The 21,178-nt window shown below is 37.4% G+C and overlaps 1 protein-coding gene across 4 annotated transcripts in view; it reads right to left on the bottom strand.

The window, feature by feature from the left end:
* The window catches only part of HOATZ (HOATZ cilia and flagella associated protein), a 44,739-nt gene extending 23,899 nt beyond the window's left edge, over positions 1-20,840 (bottom strand). Inside the window, exons 1-4 of one of the 4 annotated variants that reach the window (XM_074216647.1) lie at positions 20,480-20,840; positions 19,142-19,737; positions 18,581-18,607; positions 18,041-18,111 (exon numbers count right to left, since the gene is read on the bottom strand). In XM_074216647.1, coding sequence (XP_074072748.1) covers positions 18,041-18,111; positions 18,581-18,607; positions 19,142-19,364 — 321 coding nt within the window. In that variant the 5' untranslated portion in view covers positions 19,365-19,737; positions 20,480-20,840. Of the gene's footprint in view, positions 1-18,040; positions 18,112-18,580; positions 18,608-19,141; positions 20,285-20,479 lie in introns of those variants that run through there. The other 3 variants (XM_074216648.1, XR_012474368.1, XM_074216649.1) reach the window with 3 other exon arrangements.
* Positions 20,841-21,178: the final 338 nt, after the last annotated feature.

Here is a 21,178-nt window from a genome sequence, read left to right as displayed (position 1 = left end):
CAGTTTGGAAGAAATTAGGTATAGACCAACACTTCCTATCCTATACCAAGAAAAGCCCAAATGCACAAAAGACTTAGGAAAAAAGGTCACATCATAAATGAAAGGAGGAAGGCTGAAAATACCTTATGGATCTATTAATCTGAAGAAATCTATAATTAAAAGTCAATCTAAAGAGCTCATGACCAAGGAAGGCCTCGAGAAGAGAGGAAAAGAAGAAAAGAAAATAGGTAAATACCTAACTTATCTGGTGAATATCAAGAAATATGAGTTTCCATTTGATGTCCCTTGATGCCATTATAAAAGATAAAGGTTTTGCGCTTGTTCTAGAATGATAGTTCTTTAGAACTTTTGATTATAAAAAATAAAAGTCCTTTCATAATTCTAATTTTATTTCACTTCAACATTCTGTTCACCTAAGTTACCATGCATAGGAGCATAGATAAATTCTCCAAAATTACAGGTTACTGTAATACAAATGTTTCAAAAAAATCTACATGTTCAGTGGCATGGAGAATAAACAAAAAAAGGGTGAAAAGTTGATTAATTTTTTCACTTTTCATCTATTTGGCTGGTTTTAAGTCACAATCTAAAAAGTATTTACTAATGGATCTAAATTTTCATAGATATTCCCTCTGCATATTCCCTCATGTTCCCTCTACTGATGAACATCAAAACTTGTGTCATGGGTTTTTATGGACCAAAATATTACCATCTTACAGTCTTTCAGTTTTGGTGAAACCTGCAAAATGTATATGTCCTAGCATTGTCTTCAAGAACTTAGTGACATCCATTCTATTATTAAGTATATTTTGATGAATTCTTCCAAATGTCTCTATTATTGTTGAGGGCACCACCATCCTCCATACTTGCAAGCTAGGTGAATTCTTTTACTCTTCACTATGACTCACCCCATATATAAGATCAGTTGCCAGGTCCTTGTTTTGCTTATTTTTGCAACAACTTGTAGAGGTTCTCTTCTCCCTTCTGACATAACCTATGTTCTGGTGTTGGCCCTCATCACCTCATATCTGGACTATTCCAATAACCTTTTGATCTCATTGCCTCATGTCTCCTCATTGCATACGACTTACCATTTACCTGTCAAAGAGATCTTCTTAAAATTCAGATCTACCATTTCATACTATTGCTCAATAAATTCTAGCAGCTCCCTATTATTTCTCCAGGATCAAAAACAAAATACTGTTTAAATTACTCTCTTTGACTTCTCCAAATCTTACACAATTCCCTTCTATAAGCTTTCCAATTCATTGCTACCGGCCTCCTTACTATCTTGCTATTCTTCCCACAAGATTCTCCACATCTCACCATCCCTATGCCATGTATTTTCACTAACTCTCTCCCATATATGGAATACTCTCTCTTCTCGCCCTGCCTCTTGGCTTCTCTGGCATCCTTCATGTCTCAGCTTAAATCTTACCTTTTGCATAAAGTCTTTTCTTATCCCTCTCAATACTAGTGCCTTCCTTCTGAGATTGACTCCAACATACTGTGTGTGTGTGTGTATGTATACATATATAAATATAAAATATTTATAAATATACGTGTGTGTGTACACACACACACACACACACACACACACACACACACACACACACACACTTGCAAGTTGTCTCCTGTAGTAGACTGAGCTCTTTGAAGGCAGGGACTGGGTTTTTGCCTTTCTTCATATCTCCAATATGTCACTTAGTAAGTACCCAATAAATGCTTATTCACTGAAGTTGTGATTATTGGACTGGGTGATTATATTAGTTTTATATCAAAAATTTCAATACGGGAGGAACCCAGATGGTGGCATGAAGGCAGGAATTCTGAGAATTCTTCCCCAAAAGACTCCCCCAAACCATACAATTATGACTCTAACCAAATTTGGGAGGGGCAGAACCCACTGGAAAGACTGTGTGAAACAATTTCTTAGTCCAAGACAACTTAGTAGATCCTTGGGAAAGGTCTATTCCACCAGGACCAGGGGTCAGAAAAAGCTGTACCACAGCCTGGGCCATAGCCACACTGCCCTGGAGCAAACCAGCTCCAGCCTTCCAGGGTCTGTGGGTCCCTGGGGGTGCTTGGGTCTGTGGCAGCAGGAGCAGTTTCCCAGACCTCTTGGCCTGGGATTGCCAGGGACAGCTTGGAGGGTTGGCAGGAGAACTCTGCCACACTAGAGTAAGCAAGGAGCCTAGGTCAGCACTGATCTCAGGGCAGCCACAGGAACCTATGGAACCAACTAGCAGCTGCTTCCAGAGAGCTCAGGTCATAGACAGTGAAGGGGTGGGGAGAGACTGTAGAGGTCTCTCAGCTATCTGTGGGTAGGACTCCGCTGCTTTGTCCAAATTCAGTTCCAGGTCATATTCTGGGCTCTCATCACCACAGAGAAGCATGGATCCTCCTCATAGCTCCAGGGCATAGAAGAGTACACAGAGCATCAGAGCCTTTTATAAGACCTTGAAGGAATTAAGGTCCCTGAGGGAGGGTGCCCTCCCAAACCTCCCAAACCTTTGGAAGTGTGGTAAGTCAGTCAATAGGCTGAGGAAATGAGTGTGGTAAGTCAGCCAATAGGCTGAGGAAATGAGCAAACGACAGAAAAAAGAATAATATGACATAGACTAAATTACTTTGGTCCCATTAAGGATCAAAATATCCATTCATAAAACAAGATCAAAGCTTCTATCCAAAACCTCCAAGAAAAATAGGAAATGGTCTTAGGCTATGGTCAGAAAAGATTTTAAAAGGCAAGTAAGGGAGGAAGAGGAAAAATTGGGAAGAGAAATGAGGGCAATGCAGGAAATTCATGAAGGTGATACAAAAAAAACACCAAAGAAAAGCACATGTTAAAAACCAGCTTATGGCAAATGGAAAAAGCAGTCCAAAAGGCGAATGAGGAGAATGCCTTGAAAAGCAGAAACGATCAGTTGGAAAAGGAGATAAAAAAGTTCTCTGAAAAAAATAACACCTTCAGATGTACAATGGAACTAAAGGAAGCAGATGACTTTCTGAGAAATCAAGAAACAATAAAACAAAACCAAAAGAATGAAAAAATAGAAGAAAATGTGAAATATCTTACTGGAAAAACAATTGACCTAGGAAATTGATCGAGGAGGGATAATTTAAAAATTATTGGGCTACAAAAGAGCATAGACTTCATTTTTCAAGAAATAATCCAGAAAAATTGCCCTGAGATCTTAGAAGCAAAGGGTAAAATTGAAATTGAAGGCAATCCACCAATCACCTCCTGAAAGAGATCTCCCCCCAAAACTCCCAGGAATATTATAGCTGAATTCCAAAACTCCCAAGTCAAAAAATACTACAAGCTTGCCAGAAAGAAAATTCTACATTAAGGGCTCTATATACATTAAGGGCTTGTAGGGCTTGGAATATGATGTTCTGGAAGGCAAAAGAGCTTGGATTACAACCTAGTATCAACTACCCAACAAAAGTGAACATCCTCTTTCAGGGGAAAAGATGAACATTTAATGAAATGGGGGATTTTCAAACTTTCCTGTTGAAATGACAAGAGTTGAACAGAAAGTTTAATCTCTAAGTACAGGACGAAGCAGAGAGAGTGTGAATGGGAAAGCCTAATTATGAGGGGATTTAATAATGTTGAGTTGTATGTATTCCCACATGGGAAGATACTGATAACTCATATGAACTTTCTTATTTATAACAGCAGTTAAAAGGAGCACAAAGAAACAAGGCACAGGAGGGAGCTGAATATAATGGAATAATATAGAAGATAAAGATGAAATCAATGGGTGATAAAGGAATATACTGGGAGAAAGGGAAAGGAGAGGTGAATGGGCTAAGATATTTCACAAAGTCAAGAAAAAGCTTTTACAATGGAGTGGAAGGGGGGAAAAGTGAGGGGGAATGAGTGAGCCTTCATTCTCATCAGAAAATGGTTCAGAGAGGAAATAACACATGCTCAATAGGGTTTAGAAATACCCTAGGGGAAAAAGGAGAGGAAAGGGATTGAGGAAGGGGGAATAGGAGGACAGCAGGGGGAGAGTAAATGATAGAAGAGATGGAAGATAATGAGAGAGGGTAGTCAGCTACAACATACTTCTGAGGAGGGACAAGGTGAATGGAAAGAGATATATAATAGATGGAAGTGAGGAGGAATAGAATGGAAGGAATATGAGAAAAAATACTGAAGTAACTTCTCTAATGGATTTATAATAAAACAACCCATCCCAGCGATAGAGCTGATGGCAACTGAACACAGACTAAAGTACACTTTTTTCCCCTCTTCATTTCTCTTGCGGTTTCTCTTTTTTTGGGGGGTGGAGGATGTGTTGACTTTCACATCAAGATTATTATAAAATGGGAAAAATAAATCATTAAAGAAAAAAATTTCAATAAAAGTATGATGAATTATAGTTGTTGTTACTCGATACCTGACATCTTCCAATGAAAACTGAAGACTTCCTTTACTTTGAGTGCTAGGGTGATTGAGCTTACCAGGACATTAGGGCAAGTCACTTAGAATTTGCCTTCAGGCCATCTCCAGTTGTCCGGATTCATATCTGACCACAGGACCCAGATGGCTCTGGAGTAAAAAGTGAGGCTGGTGACAGCACAGCACCCCTTTGCTCAACTCCAATTCATGTGCTTGTCTTGGCATCACCTCCCTGATGTGGTCTTCTTTGAAAATGAAGGATGTGCTAGACCCAGAGTCAGTTAGACTTGAGTTCAAATTCAGTTCCAGATTCTGATATCTATCTATCTATCTATCTATCTATCTATCTATCTATCTATCTATCTATCTATCGAGAGACAGAATGGGGGTAAATAAAGGAGCTCCATCCATCTACCTGGGTTAATAAAGCAGCTGGAACAAGAGTAAAAAAGAATTAAGTTCAAACCTTGCCTCAGACACTTACTAGCTGTGTGATCTTGGAAAAATTATTTAACTTCTGCCTGTTTCAGTTTTCTCATCTGTAAAATACAGATAGGATCTAAGGATCAAATGATAAATTAGATAGTCTATGTAATATGTTCTGCAAACTTTAAAGTACTATATAAAGTACTATTAGCATTATCATCGTCATTATTTGATGTTCTACGACCCAGGGAACAGGTTAACACTTTGACATGTTCCCTGGATATCTACCCCCTTTGCTTCCCTCTCCCCCATCCCTCCATCTCTCCAGCTAGAAGATTAGGAGATGGGACTCTGGGGACCTGTAATTGCAGATCAGAGGATTACTCTTACCATATATATATATGTATATATATATATATACATATATATATATATATATATAAAGTTAATTTCTATTAAATCTAAATCAATAAATGTTTATTGACAATTTCACTCAGAAAATTTTCAAAAATCAATCTCTTAAAAGTGATCTGTAATTTCAGAACTTGAAAATTAAGGTTGGTGATGTTTTATGCTATCTATAAGAAAGGGGATCTTCCTTCTTGTTTATATTGCTGCTTAACAGAGGGAAGGGGCATACTTTTTGAAATATTTTCTTGGGACCCAGAATTTAATGGTATGACACTCTGCTACCTGTTTTAGAGGGAAGCTGGGAATGTCAGTGCTTAAAGTGTATTATGAGATTTACAACTAATATAGAGTAAAACTGAATATTAGTCATCACTAGGAAAGGCAACTTCATTTAGAAAGCCAAAACATTTCCTCTCAAATTCTATTTTTTTCTTACATTTGCTATCATTCTCTCTGCATATTTACTGCAACCTGGATTGTAACTAGGTTCTCTAATTGCTGCAAAGAGAATTCAGACATGCTCATAACAATGATATAAAAAGGTCCATAAAATGACAAAGTGTTCACTTAAAAAAACTGAATAATAAGTGAAAAGGCTTCCTACTGCACAAATATGATTTTAGAAGGTGGACTTAATGGCAATAATGTATGTTAATGGATGGAAGACACCGAGTTATTAATTGGAGAGAGGAGGATTGCTGACTTGCAGTAGAGATTTGCAAACCTCAGCATTTTCTACACCTTCTGGAAACTGCTTTATCTTGGCTCAGTCCCCAGATCTGACAAACATTTTTCATCTTAAAGGAACATTTTACTAAAATGAGAAAAACATAATAATTATATAACCAGGACTGCTGCATGATTTTAATACTTTAATATAACTTTTTGTCAAATTTAGATGTCACAAAAAATGATCATGTACATTTTTGCTATAACTTGAAAGAAATAAATGGTCTTGATAAATTTATCTTCTGTTGACAAAATTTCACTCACTGAAGAATTTCCATAATAACCCATTTCAAAATATTTGTGAAAGTATCAAAGATGAACTGAGTGAGTTTTTAAATTGATTTTTAACATTATCTTAAGTGACAGTGAATGAAATCATTTTCTTTTAGGTTTTTTGTGCAAGGCAAATGGGGTCAAAGTGGCTTGCCCAAGGCCACACAGCTAGGTAATTATTAAGTGTCTGAGACCAGGTACTCCTGACTCCAAGGCCGGTGCTTTATCCATTCCGCCTTCTAGCTGCCCCGAATGAAATCATTTTAAAAAATATTGTCCTAGGGGCAGCAGTGGCTGGCCCTGTAGTCAGGAGGACCTGAGTTCAAATTGAACCTCAGATACTTAATTATTGCCTAGCTGTGAGACTTTGGGCAAGTCTCTTAACCCCAGTGTCTTAAATTTTTAAAAATATTGCTCTAATAGGGGAAACAAAATATATAGACATAAAATTAAAATTCTATTCTAAACTCCACTGAAGGTTTTTACTTTAAAAAAAAATGGAAATTTGAAATATGTCTACATATAGAACACAATGGGAACCCTACTGATAATTAAAAAATTTTGTGGCAGCTTAAGATGGCCAAAAGTTGTGAGACTGGCACTTTTCAATATTATGACTGTCAAGGTGAATTACTATCAACCAAATCTTTTTCATGTTTCATATGACATGTAAGAAGGAAAAGTGCAAATGTCAGTGGTAGACACTGGTGGGAAGTAATAAGCCTGAAATGTTAGTGTATATCTTTGAGATACTGTCATGTAAATACAACTAGAATTTATAATTTCTTGTTTTCACTTATTGAATGCTTTTAAAATTTATTCTTTGCAATGAAATCTTACAAGTTTGGATATAGTCCCCAAAGGATTAATTTATTTCTATCTTTTTGAGTTATTAAAATGTTTATACATATATTTTTCATATTTAATGAAAGTACTTTAGATGTATCTGTTAACTAGGATCAATTGTTTTTAAATTGATCACTGAGCAATGGATTTAGTTGGCCAAAGAAACAGTTCAGACTTTGAATGGTTGGAAAAGACCTTTTAAATTATTCAGTTTATTAAACCTCTAATATTTTACAGGCGAGGAAACAGGTACATGCACTTGACTTTACACTGTTATTGGTCCAGATAGAACAAAAAATGTCAAGTCAATTTGAAAATCTGGAATATTCTGCTTTTCTAAATATATAATAGTTTAAATGATTTAAAACAACTTTTACATTGGTTCTATGCATAACAATACAGAATGATATAATTTGTTGGTTTGTGGCATGGCTATGTGCTAAATGGGATATTCCCATACTATTCCTTAAGGCTGAGTTTCAAGGCCCCTCCAACCTAAAGGTATAAAGTGTCACATTTTCCCTAAACAATTTCTGTTAGTAGCTCTAGTTTTCAGTAATCATACTTTGACAAAGCCTTTCTTAAAGGTCTATTTATAGACTTACACATTATTAAAAGTTTGAAAGTTGTGTTAGAGATTATCTAGTCTCACCCTACCATTTTATGAATGAAATAACTTGGGTCTAGTTTTTCTTCCATGACAATTCAAGGGATCTAGCATTGGTTTTCATGAGCTTCTCCAGTTTTCACTCTTGAAAATTAGCCTCTTTTATCACAGAATCAGTTTTTGTCTGACCCTTAATGTAACATCTGTTATGCTGTCAGGAATAGGAAAAGACAGAATTCCTAGTGGGGGGTGATTGAGCTCCAAATAATGAATGTCAGTTGACTTAATTGTACTTTTTTCAAGGTCCAGTAGAAATAACTTAATCCTCCTGTGAATTGCATATGTATGTATTGGTCCTAAGCGATTCTTTTACACAGTGATTTTGTTAATCGAATTTTTGCCAACTAAATCTTTGATCACTTTGTGTTTCTGTCCAAGTCTCCTTTGAACTCAATTGGAAATTTTGCTTTAAGGATGCTGTTATTGCATCCCCCAAACATGATCTTGCCTCATTTTAGAGTTTTCCTCTCAGTTCTAGGGGTCCCTCTTTTGGGTCAAATTTCATCCAACTTTATTCTTGGCAGCAAAATAATCATTGCTTCTGAATATTTTTTTTCAGGTCGTCAACTTTCTAAGGTGGAAATGGTCAGGAAACCTTTCTTATAGAAGGAAGAGAACTGCCATGAAGCTCAATTAAAGCTGAGTATGGTACTAAGGTCAACACTGTATCACTATCTTTGTATGGTTTCAAAGAGCATGCTGGATTTCAAGCTGGAGGACCTATAGACTAATTTTCTGATATGTATGTATGATGACCTCTAGGGTACTTATCCCTAAATTTAAGATCTTAGAAATTAAGGAATCTCAGGGTTCAAAAGGCAAATGACTATATACTTTCAGTCTTAAGACATTTTGGATTACATTTTATTGTGTTCATAAAACATAACAAAAAGAATGAAATGCTTCTAACCTTCACTGCCTGATTTTTTAAATAATTTGTTTAAAAGAAACTGGTTATTAATTCAACCCCAAAATTACTTATGGTCCCAGGCATAATAAATTACATTTATCTAGTGCTCTAAAGTTTACAAAGTATTTTCCTTACAAAATCTTGAGAAGTAGCTAAGGCAAATATTATCCCCATTTCTGTAGGGAGACGAGCAAAGCCCAAGAGGTTTGATAAGCCTGGGAAAATGGGAAGGATCAACTTGACTGAGGGGAGAATAGCAGATTAGGTAACAATGACAGGGTGAATATAGGTAGAGGAAGGAAGGTTAAGATAGACGTTTCCTCATATTATATAATAGTATTTACTTCTATAAAAATTCCATGAATTTAAAAAAATTATTTATATAATATTCATATATATGCACATATGTGTACACTTGAGTATTTTTGTCAGTTATCCCATAAAAAGTGCTAATGTTGCAAACAGCACCACCAATTTGTACAAAAATCCCTCAGATATTTGTGATTAATAGAAATCTATTTCTAAAATAAGTATTTTTTTGTGCTCTTGCACATAAAGATTATAAAATTTTTAGTTGTGATGTCAGGGGAATTCATGACTGGAATTCATTCCTAAAGGAGTTGACCAAGATAGTACTATGATTAGCACTGGTGGAAATGGGTTTGGTATTTAAGGCTGCAAGGTCATTAAAACCCAATTTCCAATAAAGACTACACATTTAATATGTTATTATGCCAATCTTATTCCTTGTGGTTTAACCCTTGATATGTTCATTATACAATTTTGATTTCCTATGGGAATTGTTAAGTGCTTTATTTCTTTTTAGTCTAACAATGAATGGTTTGAATTCTTCCTTCTAGTATTATTGAACTATTTATTTATTTATGTTTCTCTTCATAAAGAGATGATCAGATAAGGGCTCTTTTAAAGGTGGCACTACTAAATGTGGATTAATTTTATAACCACAAATGAATTAGCTGACTGTACATTTATTTTAATTGTTACAGGTCTATTCTAGAATTCTCAGAGGAAGAATAATCATGCTGTTTAGTGCTATAAGGTTTCCTTTAAACATGGCTAAAGCCATTTAGTAACTAACTTCAATCATTTCTTTCGATTTTCTGCCACAGATATATATCACAGAACTATCAGGGATGATTAATAGCATTTTGTCTACTAACTATGGCATATACTTATAAAATTCCAAAGATGAGGATAACTCTAAGGTAAAAAAAAATGCAGACACTGAAAATCAACACCAACTAGGGAGATAATAAGCTTATAAAAATTTTCAATAGAGTTGTGACATTTTGGGACTAAACTTATGGACTGGAAATCAATGAAAAATGTTCCTCTCTAAAACAGGATTAACTGTGTACAATTTTTATGGAATTGTTTAGATGTTCAAAGCCTTTAAAGTAGTCTAATTAAATAAGCACTATTTTTTTAAAATCAGCTTTTAAAAACAGGAATCATTTTCTGTCACTAATTTTAAGAGTGATGATAGACGTAATGGTGAAAAAAGGCTATGTCTCATGCAGAAAGTGGGACTTGAGATAGCTAAAAGAATTTAAGAATTCTAAGGGATACAAGTGGCGGGTTGGGGTACATTCTGAGTAATGGGGACAATCTATATATAAGCACTGGGATGCCTTTAATAGGAATAGCAAGTAGGTCTCTTTGGCTGTATTACATAAAAAAGTGGGGGTGAATGAGAGAAAAAGGGAGTGGTCATGTGCAATAAGCTAGAATGAAGCCAGATTATAAGAAATTTTTATTCCTAGAGACAATAGGGAGCTCTTCAGGCTTCATGAGCATGGGGATATATCACAATACAGACAGAGCTGTGCTGCAGGAATACCAATTTCACTGCTAAGAAATGATTGTACATGGATGTGAGGAAATGGAGGATGACTCCAAGGTTGAGAACCTGGGTATAGAAAGATAGTGGAGCTTTAGGGAGAGAGGGAGAGAAGGAGGGAGGGAGGGAGGGAGGGAGGGAGGAGGAGGAGGGAGGGAGAGAGGGAGAAAGAGAGAGAATCCATATATATATATATATATATATATGCAATTAATAAAGTCTTGATTTTTTCCCCCTTCATAAAGCTTCAAAACTGATTCCTCAATGTTCTCCAAGTACAGACATGTCCATAGTTAAATGCAATTGCTTTTCTCTTCTTTTATCTTCCCAAATGCCTTTTCCTCTTTTTCCAGTAGCACTTCTGGGACTGTGGCATTAAGGAAGGAAATGTGATGGTTCCTCTATCCATTTTATAACCAAGAGTTTGGTATAATTGCTGTATTTCATTCTTCAGTACTTTAAAAAAAATTTTTTTTGGCAATATCCAAGGTCACACAATTATTAAGTGTCTGAGGTCATATTTGAATTCAGGTCCTCCTGGCTCCAGGGCTGGTGTTCTATCTACTGTGCCACCTAGCTGCCCCTTTTACAGTGCTTTTTAAATAATTTTTCTTAGTTGGACAGCTTGCCAAGATTTCTTTAAATTTATTTTTCATCTACTGCTATTTTGAGGAGATACTTCTCTTAGTTTTCCATTATCTTTTTCAGTAAAAGTATTAAATAAGTTTATACTATAACTAGTACTACTCTTGATCACCACATTATTCTGATTAGTAAGGACATCACTGCTGCATGAATAAATTTCCTAGGTTCTTTTGGTCATTATGACAATTGATTACTTTGGTTAACTGTATAAAATTGTGTTATTCTTTCTTTCCTCCTTTCCCAATTATCAGCATCATGAACTTAATTTTTAAGATTTTAGTTGTTTTAATTATGACACATTTTTCCTCATTTTCAGTTTTTTTTTTTACTTTTTTGCAAGGCAAATGGGGTTAAGTGGCTTGGCCAAGGCCACACAGCTAGGTAATTATTAAGTGTCTGAGACTGGATTTGAACCCAGGTACTCTTGACTCCAGGGCCGGTGCTTTATCCACTATGCCACCTAGTCACCCCATTTTCAGTTTTGTATTAGCATTTAATTTGTGATCTAACCAGCTGGTGGTCTCATTGTACACAAGTGGCTGATCCAAGAATTTAACAGAAGTAAAATAAACTATTCAGAAGTATCAAACTTGAAGCTCAAGGCCAGTATGCATTTTGAAAAATTCCTAGTCTGGCAGAACTAGATTAAAATGTAATTGAGAAATACTTAGCTAAATAAATAAAAATATAGTACAACATAAGTAAAGTTAATTCATGGTTTTATACACAGTATGTGTCAGCAAGTATCTATTTCTATTTGAGTTTGACACCACTGGACAAAATCACTTTTGAGAAATTTTCCAGTGCTTTTTTAACATGAAATCAAGGTCCATATTTTTGATTCAGACATTCTTTCAGTTATGACTGAAAGTTAAAGAATTTAAATTGAGATTCATTTAAAGAACAATGGAGAGGTGCACAGTGGGCTTGTACAAATTGCAATACATTAAAAATGAGCAATTATACAGGGGAAATGAGGTGTGTGTCATAAGAAAATATATGACCAGAAAAGGAATTGGGTTGTCATAAAATGAAAATAAAGGAAAACTGCTTGCAACCTCCATTGATATATCTTCACAATGAGAAAGGGACTAGCATATTGGGTGGTTCTCCTACGATGAATTAATAGGATGACATGTATGAGAGTTTGATGACATAAGCAGGCAGATTCACAATTTGCATAATTGGAAGAAATAATTTATGTGATTACAGATCCATTAGACTATTAAAATATATACATATGTATACATTTACAAGCATTACATATAAATATGTATATCTATATCTATATCTATATCTAAATATAGCTATAAACATCAAAAAATGTCACTAGCATACAAAATTTGCTCTCTCTATACTTTTCAATGTCAAAAGAAGCACCAGTTTATTATAATCCAATAGGGTAATACAGATGTTTTCATATAAATGGGGTTGGATCAAAATACACGCAATGAAAATTGCTTTTGCTGATTCTGGTTATGTGTGATTCAGCATTTGAGGGCACTGAGAGTGATGGTTAGTCTTTGGCTTCTTCCAGCTACCTCTCAATCAACTTGAGCTTTAAGAAGAAAAAGCAACCTCCTTGTAGACCACTTAGCAAGAAAAAAAGGATGATTCCACCCTTGTACTTTCTTTTCTACCTGGAGGCAGTGGAATGACTATCCTTCAGCCTTTCTCTTCAGGGTTGTGGGGCAGAACTGGTATCTTTTCCCATTTGTAACCATATGACTGCTCCCTTGTGGTGATGAATACAAGGTAGCTCAACTGGGTGGGTAAGCTTGCATCAGAAACTTTGCTGCCATTTCCACTTAGGGGTTTCTTTACTAAGTAGGATATTAAATGAAGATGTTTATGAGATAACCTTCTGAGTTTGAGTGATCCAGGTGTCCTGAATCTCTAAGATGGAAATGACTGGGAGAAAGGGGAGTTCCTGTATTGCAGCGGATACTATCAATAGGGAAAGACTTCAACCTATGGCTTCTCAGAAGACATGGACTTTGAAGGAGATAATGCAGAAATGTGAAATGGTGAAATGTCTGATTAGACAAAATGTCTAATCAGAAGGCCTGCAAATTACTTCATGTTTAAATGATTTTAAGTATAATCCTATCAGAGTAAGATAGTAACTAACAGACTCTTGGTTAGTTTATTTTGGTCAATAATTGTGAGTATTCTGTGTTTTACATTTTTTTCACTAAAAAATAACTGTCTCCTATCTGATTTATATTATACATTGAGAACTTTTCTATACCTCCCCTGCCCTTCCCTTTATGAGATTTCAGACATAGGATCTAAGGCTACTCTTTAAATAAACACTCCATGAACACTCAAAAGGGCTTAGGTTAAGTGGAAGAATGTGAGAAAAAGCTAGTTAGCTAGCAATTATTAAGTACCTACATCATGTGTCAGTAACTGTGCTAAATATGCTGGGGATGATACAAAGAAAGGCAAAAAACAAAGTTCTTGTTCTCAAAGGAGTTCATAATCTAATGCAGGAGATAAAATGCAAATAATGTATGAAGAAAATATATACAGTATGATAAACTGTAGGCATTATCAGAAGGAAGGAGCTAAGATTAAGGAGAACGGGGAGGTAGAGTTGAGGGAGCACATTCTGGCATGGAGGAGAGTCAATAAAAAGGCTCAGAAATTGCAGTTACACTTGAAGACAATGAGGAGGGCAATGCCATTGGATCACTCAGTATGTGAGAAAGTAAGGTATAGGAAGGACCCTGAAAGTCAAACAGAGCATTTAAATTTGATCATGGAGGCAGTGGGAGGATGATGATATGGTTAGGCCTACATCTTAGGAAAATGAGTAGGTAGAGACAGGAGGCAAGAAAACCCACAGGCAGATTTGCTGCAATAGTACCAGTATAAGATGTTAAGGAGCCTTCACAAGAAAGGTAGCAGTATCAGAAAAGAGAAGAAGACATATACAAAAGGGATGTTACAAAGGTGGAAAACCAGACCATTGACTGGAAGTGGGGATAAGAGTGAAGAGAGTCAGGTTGACCTCAAGGTTGTGAGTCTGGGTGACTGGGAAGATGTGTGTGTGTGTGTGTGTGTATCCTCAATAGCAAAAGGAAAAGTCAGGAAGAGGGAAGGGTTTTGTAGATAGATAATTTTCCAAGTTCAGTTTGGGCATGTTGCATTTAAGGTGTCTACATAACAGTCAATTTAAGAGCTAGAAAAGGTATGGAGATACAAGATGGAGGTTGCAAGAAGGGTTAGGACTGGATGAATAGATCTGAGAAGCAGCTGTATATTGATTATTGAATCCATGGGAATTGACTAGATCACCAAGTGAAATTGTGGTTTTTTGTTTGTCCTTTGTTTTTGAAGAAGGCCAATGGTGGCCTGGGTAGTCTTGACTTGGGAAAAGCATTGGATTATAGAGAGGTAAAGTTGCAGAGTCATTAACCTCACTCTCTCAAGTCATCTAATCTAGTGACAGGACAGGACAAAGGTCAAGACTGGTGATGGCCCAGTATGCAGTGGATGACCTCGGCATCTTCAATATCTTACTAAGTCCTATGCACTCCACAATGCTTGCTTCAACCTTTTTCATGGCTATTGGAACAAACTGTTCTTTGTGTGGGAAAGTCCACATGTGCTTGGGGTAGTCATCTCCCTAATTCTCCAAAAGGTTTGAGGTCTGTTTGTTACTCTCAACTGTGTTTACCCATGTGAAGAGATAATTTTGGAGCCACAGGTTAAGTAGGGTGAATCAGGAAGATGGATAAGCAGCTCTGAAAGGGCTTGGCAAACCCTCACACCAGAGGTACTAAGTCTCCTGAACACCTCATGTAACCCACTAAGTGAAATAATATGGAAAGGGAAGAGAAGAGGGCCCAGGACAGAATCTTGAGTGACTCCCACAGTTAATAGAGGTTATTTAATAAAGATCTAGCAAGAGAAGCTGAGGAGTGGTCAAATAGATAGGAAAACCAGGAGAGACCAATATCATATAAACCTAGAGGAGAAGAGAATATCCAAGAGAAGAGGGTAATTAATAATGTCAAAGACTGCAGAGAGGTCAAGAAAACTGAGGAATGAGAAAAGACCATTAGATTTGGCAATGAAGAGATTTTTAGTAACTTCGGAGAGAGTAGTTTCATAGAATGATGAGACTAGAAGTAGAACTGCAGAGTTAAAAGGTACAGCAACCTATTGTAAAAACTTAGTGTATAGCCACAGAAGGATCTATTTGTATCTATCTATCTATCTATCTATCTATCTATCTATCTATCTATCTATCTATCTAGAGGGATTTACCTTGGCATGGAGAAATGCTACCTCTTCATGTGAAACGGGTGAAAAAGATAGTGGTAAAATGCATCTGAGTGACACAAAACAAGGAATGAGGGAAAAGCGGGAGTTCTCTGTGAATAGTGTCAATTCTTTTCAGTGAAGTATGAGCCAAGATTCTCAACTGAGAGGGCAAACTGTAAGGTTGCTTGAAGGAGAGATGAAAAGGCTTAGAAAAGCTAGGGAAAGTGGGAGAGGGAATCAATTAGGGAGGTATAAAAGAATTGTCTTTCTATAGTGAGGCCCAGTTGAAATTATGGAATAAATTTTTATTAAACTCAGTCAGTAGAGTTTCATGAATTTTTTTCAATTTCATTCAGCAGTATGTGAATGAAGGCAGGAGATGATGGGAGCAATTCAAGATTGGGTTTTAGAAGAGCAAGATCTTCTACAAGATAAAGGCACTAGATTTGAGAAAAGAGGTCAGTATATAGAGCAATCTGATTTACCAGGGGTCAAGATAGGGAAGGGAAGAGTACAAACAGTGCAAAGGTAGTAGCTTGGGAAAGTAACTGAGGGTTTGAAGCACTGGAGGTCATGGGGAAGATTGAAGGGTCAAAGGCAGAGGAAGAAGAGAGAACAACAACAAACAAGATAAAGGAATTTCAGAATTCATGAACATAGATTAAAACATTTGGGGATGATGGCAAGATGACGGTTAAGTTTTTGTTACAAGAAAGTTCTCTCAGGACTGAACCCTTCCCAAGGGTTCTGAGAACTTGTTCCAAAACGGAGGTCCCTGGGTGAAGAAGAATCCTCCAGTTCAATGGGCTTTAATGTTAAAGAAATATAACCATATATAAGCATATACCATATGACAAACATTGGCAGATAAAAATGCAAAAATGAGATAGTCCCTGCTCTCAAGGAGCAAAAATTTTACTGGGGTAGTCATCTCCCTAATTCTCCAAAAGGTTTGAGGTCTATTTGTTACTCTCAACTGTGTTTACCCATGTGAAGAGATAAATGGAAGCTGAGGAATGTATATAAACATTTATATGCTGTATTTACCTATCTTTGGACATTTGTTTATTTGATCCAACAAAAAGAATGAGGTAGGTCCAATTATGATCTCTAATTACAAATGAGGAAATTAAGCCCCAGGGGTATTATCTTGTACAATTAGCAAATAACAGAGCTAAGATTCAAATCTAGATCCAGTCCTCATCTCAGAAATGACAAGCGATCAGTCTTGATTCCTAGTATCCCCTTAAATTTAAGTGTATGAGGCAAAATTGAAAATTATACTTGTTTCTTCAAAAAAGACTTACCTTCAACCACACAAGATTTCAGATAGAAGAAAATGATGACAAAGTAATTTAAGAAGGTTGAAAAAGTAGAAAAAGGGCCCACAAAAGGGGGGCCAACATGATCAGCAAACTAATCCATCCTCCTGTAATTTATGTGGAATTCCCGATAAAACTTTCAGAGTTTGCCAATATCTTCTATGATTAAAGACACTAAGTCAAAATGGTGTCTTCCATCTTTGTTTTATCATACAGAAGCAGTTACAGGAATGGAATTGGTACATTAACCAAATAAATGGTTTCTATAAATCACTACATTAGTTGCTGAGTTAAAGGCTATTTCTCTACCATGCAAATTAAACCACTGGGACTGCCAAAAATTGATTTGTTTGGTTGATTTCTTTAGCTGTGCCAAATTCACTCTTTCCAGCTTTTGCTCAAAAGTAGCTGATACCACTTTCATACCATTTTACTTTACTTCTGTACTTGTAAATGGTAGGTGTTAGGTTGAGTCTTGGTTAACAGATTACAAAGTATGGGAATCCCATCTTTCTCTAGTTATTCCATGGATACCATTTTGGTTTAAAACCTGCAGTAGGCTTTTGCAGAATCTTTGAAATAGCCAAAGTTCCTTTGGAAAGCACCAAAGAACTCAAAGCAAGTAACTGTTCAGAGTCCTTCTAGTCATTCCTAAAAAGTTTTGGCAGCTATTAAAGTCTCTAACAGTAGTTCAAACTATCTCATGGATGGTTCCCAAGAGTTCCAGTTGACCCAGAAGCATCCAGAGTATGCCCAATCTTGCAAAATTTCATAAAATACTCCCCAGAAAACTATGAGGAAACATGGTTGGAGGCAAGTAGTAGCTCCTTAGAAAAAATTATAATGGTACAAGAGTAACTTAGGTCACAATGCCTATATAAGAATAGGGATTAGCAATATTTTTTTTTGTTGGTAAAAATCATTACAGTCTGGGTACCTGCATTTGTGTAGATTTGACCATTTGAATGAGTATTCACTTATTTCAGGTGACATTCATTTACTGTTATATAATCACTTTGCATGAAAACATATCCATTACAAAGTTCAAGTCTTGATACAGGTCTGCTTTTGAAGCACAAATAAATATTTTTCTATTTATCCTTTTCAAACCAACTAAGCAACAAAATTTCTTTTAAAACTGTAGGGTCATTATTTAGGCTGAAAATTTTGGAGAAATTATTTCTAGGTACACAGTAATGAAAAAATATAAGCTTTTAAGAATGTTGTATCAATTAGATATGCTTTTGAAATGTGATCCTACCTTTTGGAGGTACTTTTCTTTTTCCTCAGCTTCCAGAGCTCTTCTGTTTTTTTCAAGGAATTGTTCAACTTCTTTAAAAAAAAGTCAAATTCAGAATATTTTGAAATATTTTGAAATGAAAAAGAAAAATTTACAAATGGAAAATAGCATGTAAATTAGGAGAATTAAGTAAGGTTAAGCAATGATATATCAGGGATGCACTGCACTTTTCCCTGGAATTTAACTCATATGCACTATTCCTCATAATTTTATTAACTCAAATTTTATTTAATTGGAGAAAAAAGCATAGCATCTATGGCTTCAATAAACGGAATCCAATAGACAAATGGGTCTGGTTCCAGAGATCTAGAAAACTTTTCTCAAAAAAAAATACCTTCAACTGCCAGAAAACTGGCAGCAACCTTTTGCATCTCTAGAGGTACCCCAAATATCCTCACATTCAAGGTTCATAACCTAACCCTACCTCTCTCCATTGTTACTCAAATAAGGGAGCTTACTAGGGGGTCTAAAATACTGAAAATTGGTTGAGTTGATACTTACTGTAATCCTCGGTATTGAAACTTCTTTCTGCAAAACATTAAGGGAATAATCATTTAGGAAAAATCAGTGGAAAGAGACTCAATGTTAAGTGCTTAAGTGCTAAGTATCTCAGGACATAATTATTACTGGTCTGTTTATTTTAGACATGTCTGTGATGTCCAGCTACAAAAGAATTAGGATCTAATTCCAACTGTCATCAGTCTACTTTGTCCTCTTGCTTTAAAATTCCCAGGGTTTTTGTTTGTGATAAAATCATACCTTTTGACTCTTTCCCATAAACCAGTAAGTATATTTTTTTTAAATAAATTCCAACAATTGGTAAAACTTGCCTGAAGACCTACAGGGTGGGGGCAATTGGATGCATCTCTGATCCTCTTCCTCAAATTGCTCAAATTTTGAGATTTGAGATAAATGTTTTACTCTTTCTAGTAAATGTTCTACAGGAACTTGCTGATTTAATAACAGGCAACAAGGCTACTTCTGAAAGATATAGGGGGCACAGGGCTATTTTCGGATAGGTTTCAGGGATCAAGTAATTATCCACCTCTTGCCACTACTCACCAGCCACTGTGGGCCTACTCGCTTGAGCTACAGGCAATCGTTGTTGGGTGCTACTTGATACTAACTGAGACTCAGGATGAGGATTCATGGTCGCTGAAACCCAGAACTGCTTGGCCAAAGCCTTATCTTTTTCTGAGGAGCCGGTAAATATCAATGGTCCAGGGAATCCACCTTCCAGGGGCTCTTCTGGGCCAGTCTTTCTGCCCCTGTGTTCTGACTCCATGGCAACGTCGGCCACTTCTTTCCAAATAAACTCGAGACCACAAGTCCCGCAGCTCGACTTCGGCGCGGCCCGCCCCTACGTTGGCCCCACCCACTATAAAAAGGCGAAGTTGGGGTCACTCAGGAGCCCCCCCCCACCAGAATAGTCAGCCAGGGGTGGGGGAAAGTCAGAGAATCCCAACAGTTCTGAAGACTGAAGCACTTCCAGGGGCAGTCGAGGATTTGGAGACTGGGGACACCTGCTCCTGAGGGTGAGGGTGGAGTATCCAGCTGTTAGACTAAGCACAGCGTCACAAAAGGAAATTAGTGTAGCAGGTCTGATCTAGTCTTCCAGTTGTGGTATATAACGCTTACTACAATCTTATTACAAAGTCCTGAGAACAAATGAAATCTGGTTATCTATTTAGAGTTTAACAGCTATGATTACCAAAAGAAAAAGACAGCAACTATTGAGCAAGGCTAACATTTGGATTTAGGTCAGATATTGATAAAGAGATTTATCAAATTCTGTGCAAATTTATTTTCCTGGGAAATGATTTGGTATTTGGGAAATAAAGAACATTAATTCATTTTTATCAAAAACGTTTTGTATTTTGACAGAACTATTTAATGACAGCCGTAGCAGGAACTGACATTCACAAAGCAACACTACTACCTTTCCGTTGGTGCTCTGACTTGGAAAGTTCATTTGATACACAAATCAGTTGTCATGGTAGAATCAACATCTTATTCACCAGGGTGCGCCTTATGAATTGGATTTAATTTCTTAAAATGGGTCTTTCATGTTTGTACTTTAAAAAAAAAGAAGCCTTTTAGGCTAAGCTACTGAAATGGCCCATTTGCTTTTTTTTTCTTAAAATAGTGCTCTAACTCTTTGACCAACTCATAAATCATCATTTGTGCGTGGGGGGGCGGGAGGGAGCTGCTGCTTTGGTACATTTGTTTCTTCTTTTGGCCTCTCAAACTCCTTTACAGTATCTGGAGTGGATGAATTACAAATCTGTTTACTTGGCTGTGTGGTTAGTGATTGGTACGACTACTAGCAATCAGCTAACTACACTGCCTAGTAACTAGACTCAATTTTTTCCCCCCATTTCTAACTTATAAAAGTTGTACCTTGATAGTAAACTGACGAAACATGTTTTTGATGAATTTTTGGGTCCAAGTCTTTGTGGCTCGCTAACAGCCATAGGCTGAACTGCCCAGTAGTCTGCTAAGAAGTCTGAGAATGTGCCAGTTCCAATAGCGCACACACAGACTGCCCATATAAGAGCGCATCTCCAAGCAATTCCAAGGCAATCAGGGCGGTCTCTACCCTCACCCACAGCCCGTCCCCCGGCTGCGCTTCTGCTCCGTCCCATCCACTTTGCAGCCTAGCCCCGACGGCTCTCCGCGTCCTCACGGACGGCCCAACTGTCCCTCTGCGTCTGTGCCGGGGGCGCGCGGCCCCAGCCGGCCCCAGCCCGCTCGCCGGCGGGCCCGCGGCGCTCACTTACGCGTGGCTCCGGTGCGGCGGCTGATGCTGTGCCTTGTTTTGATGGCAGTGGAGTTAGTGATTGCAGGCGGGACGATACAATCAGCTAACTACACTGCCTACAAACCGAGCACTGGACTGCGCTGCGCGGCCGTCGCTCCGTCCGTCGGGCCGGGCGCCTCCGGCTTCGAGCGAGCCGCCGGGGCGGCACTGGGCGGCGGCGCGCCGGGGCGGCCCTTTGTATACACCTCGTAGTCATGGACACCGGCGCGGCCGGGCCGCCCCGCCCCCCCGGCCCGGCGCGGCCCGTTTCCCGGCCTCCCTCCCGGGGCCGCGGCCCC

The sequence above is a fragment of the Macrotis lagotis genome, chromosome 1 (assembly GCF_037893015.1).
Source record: "Macrotis lagotis isolate mMagLag1 chromosome 1, bilby.v1.9.chrom.fasta, whole genome shotgun sequence".
NCBI classification, from domain to species: Eukaryota; Metazoa; Chordata; class Mammalia; order Peramelemorphia; family Peramelidae; genus Macrotis; species Macrotis lagotis.
This window is presented reverse-complemented; position numbering and strand designations above follow the sequence as displayed.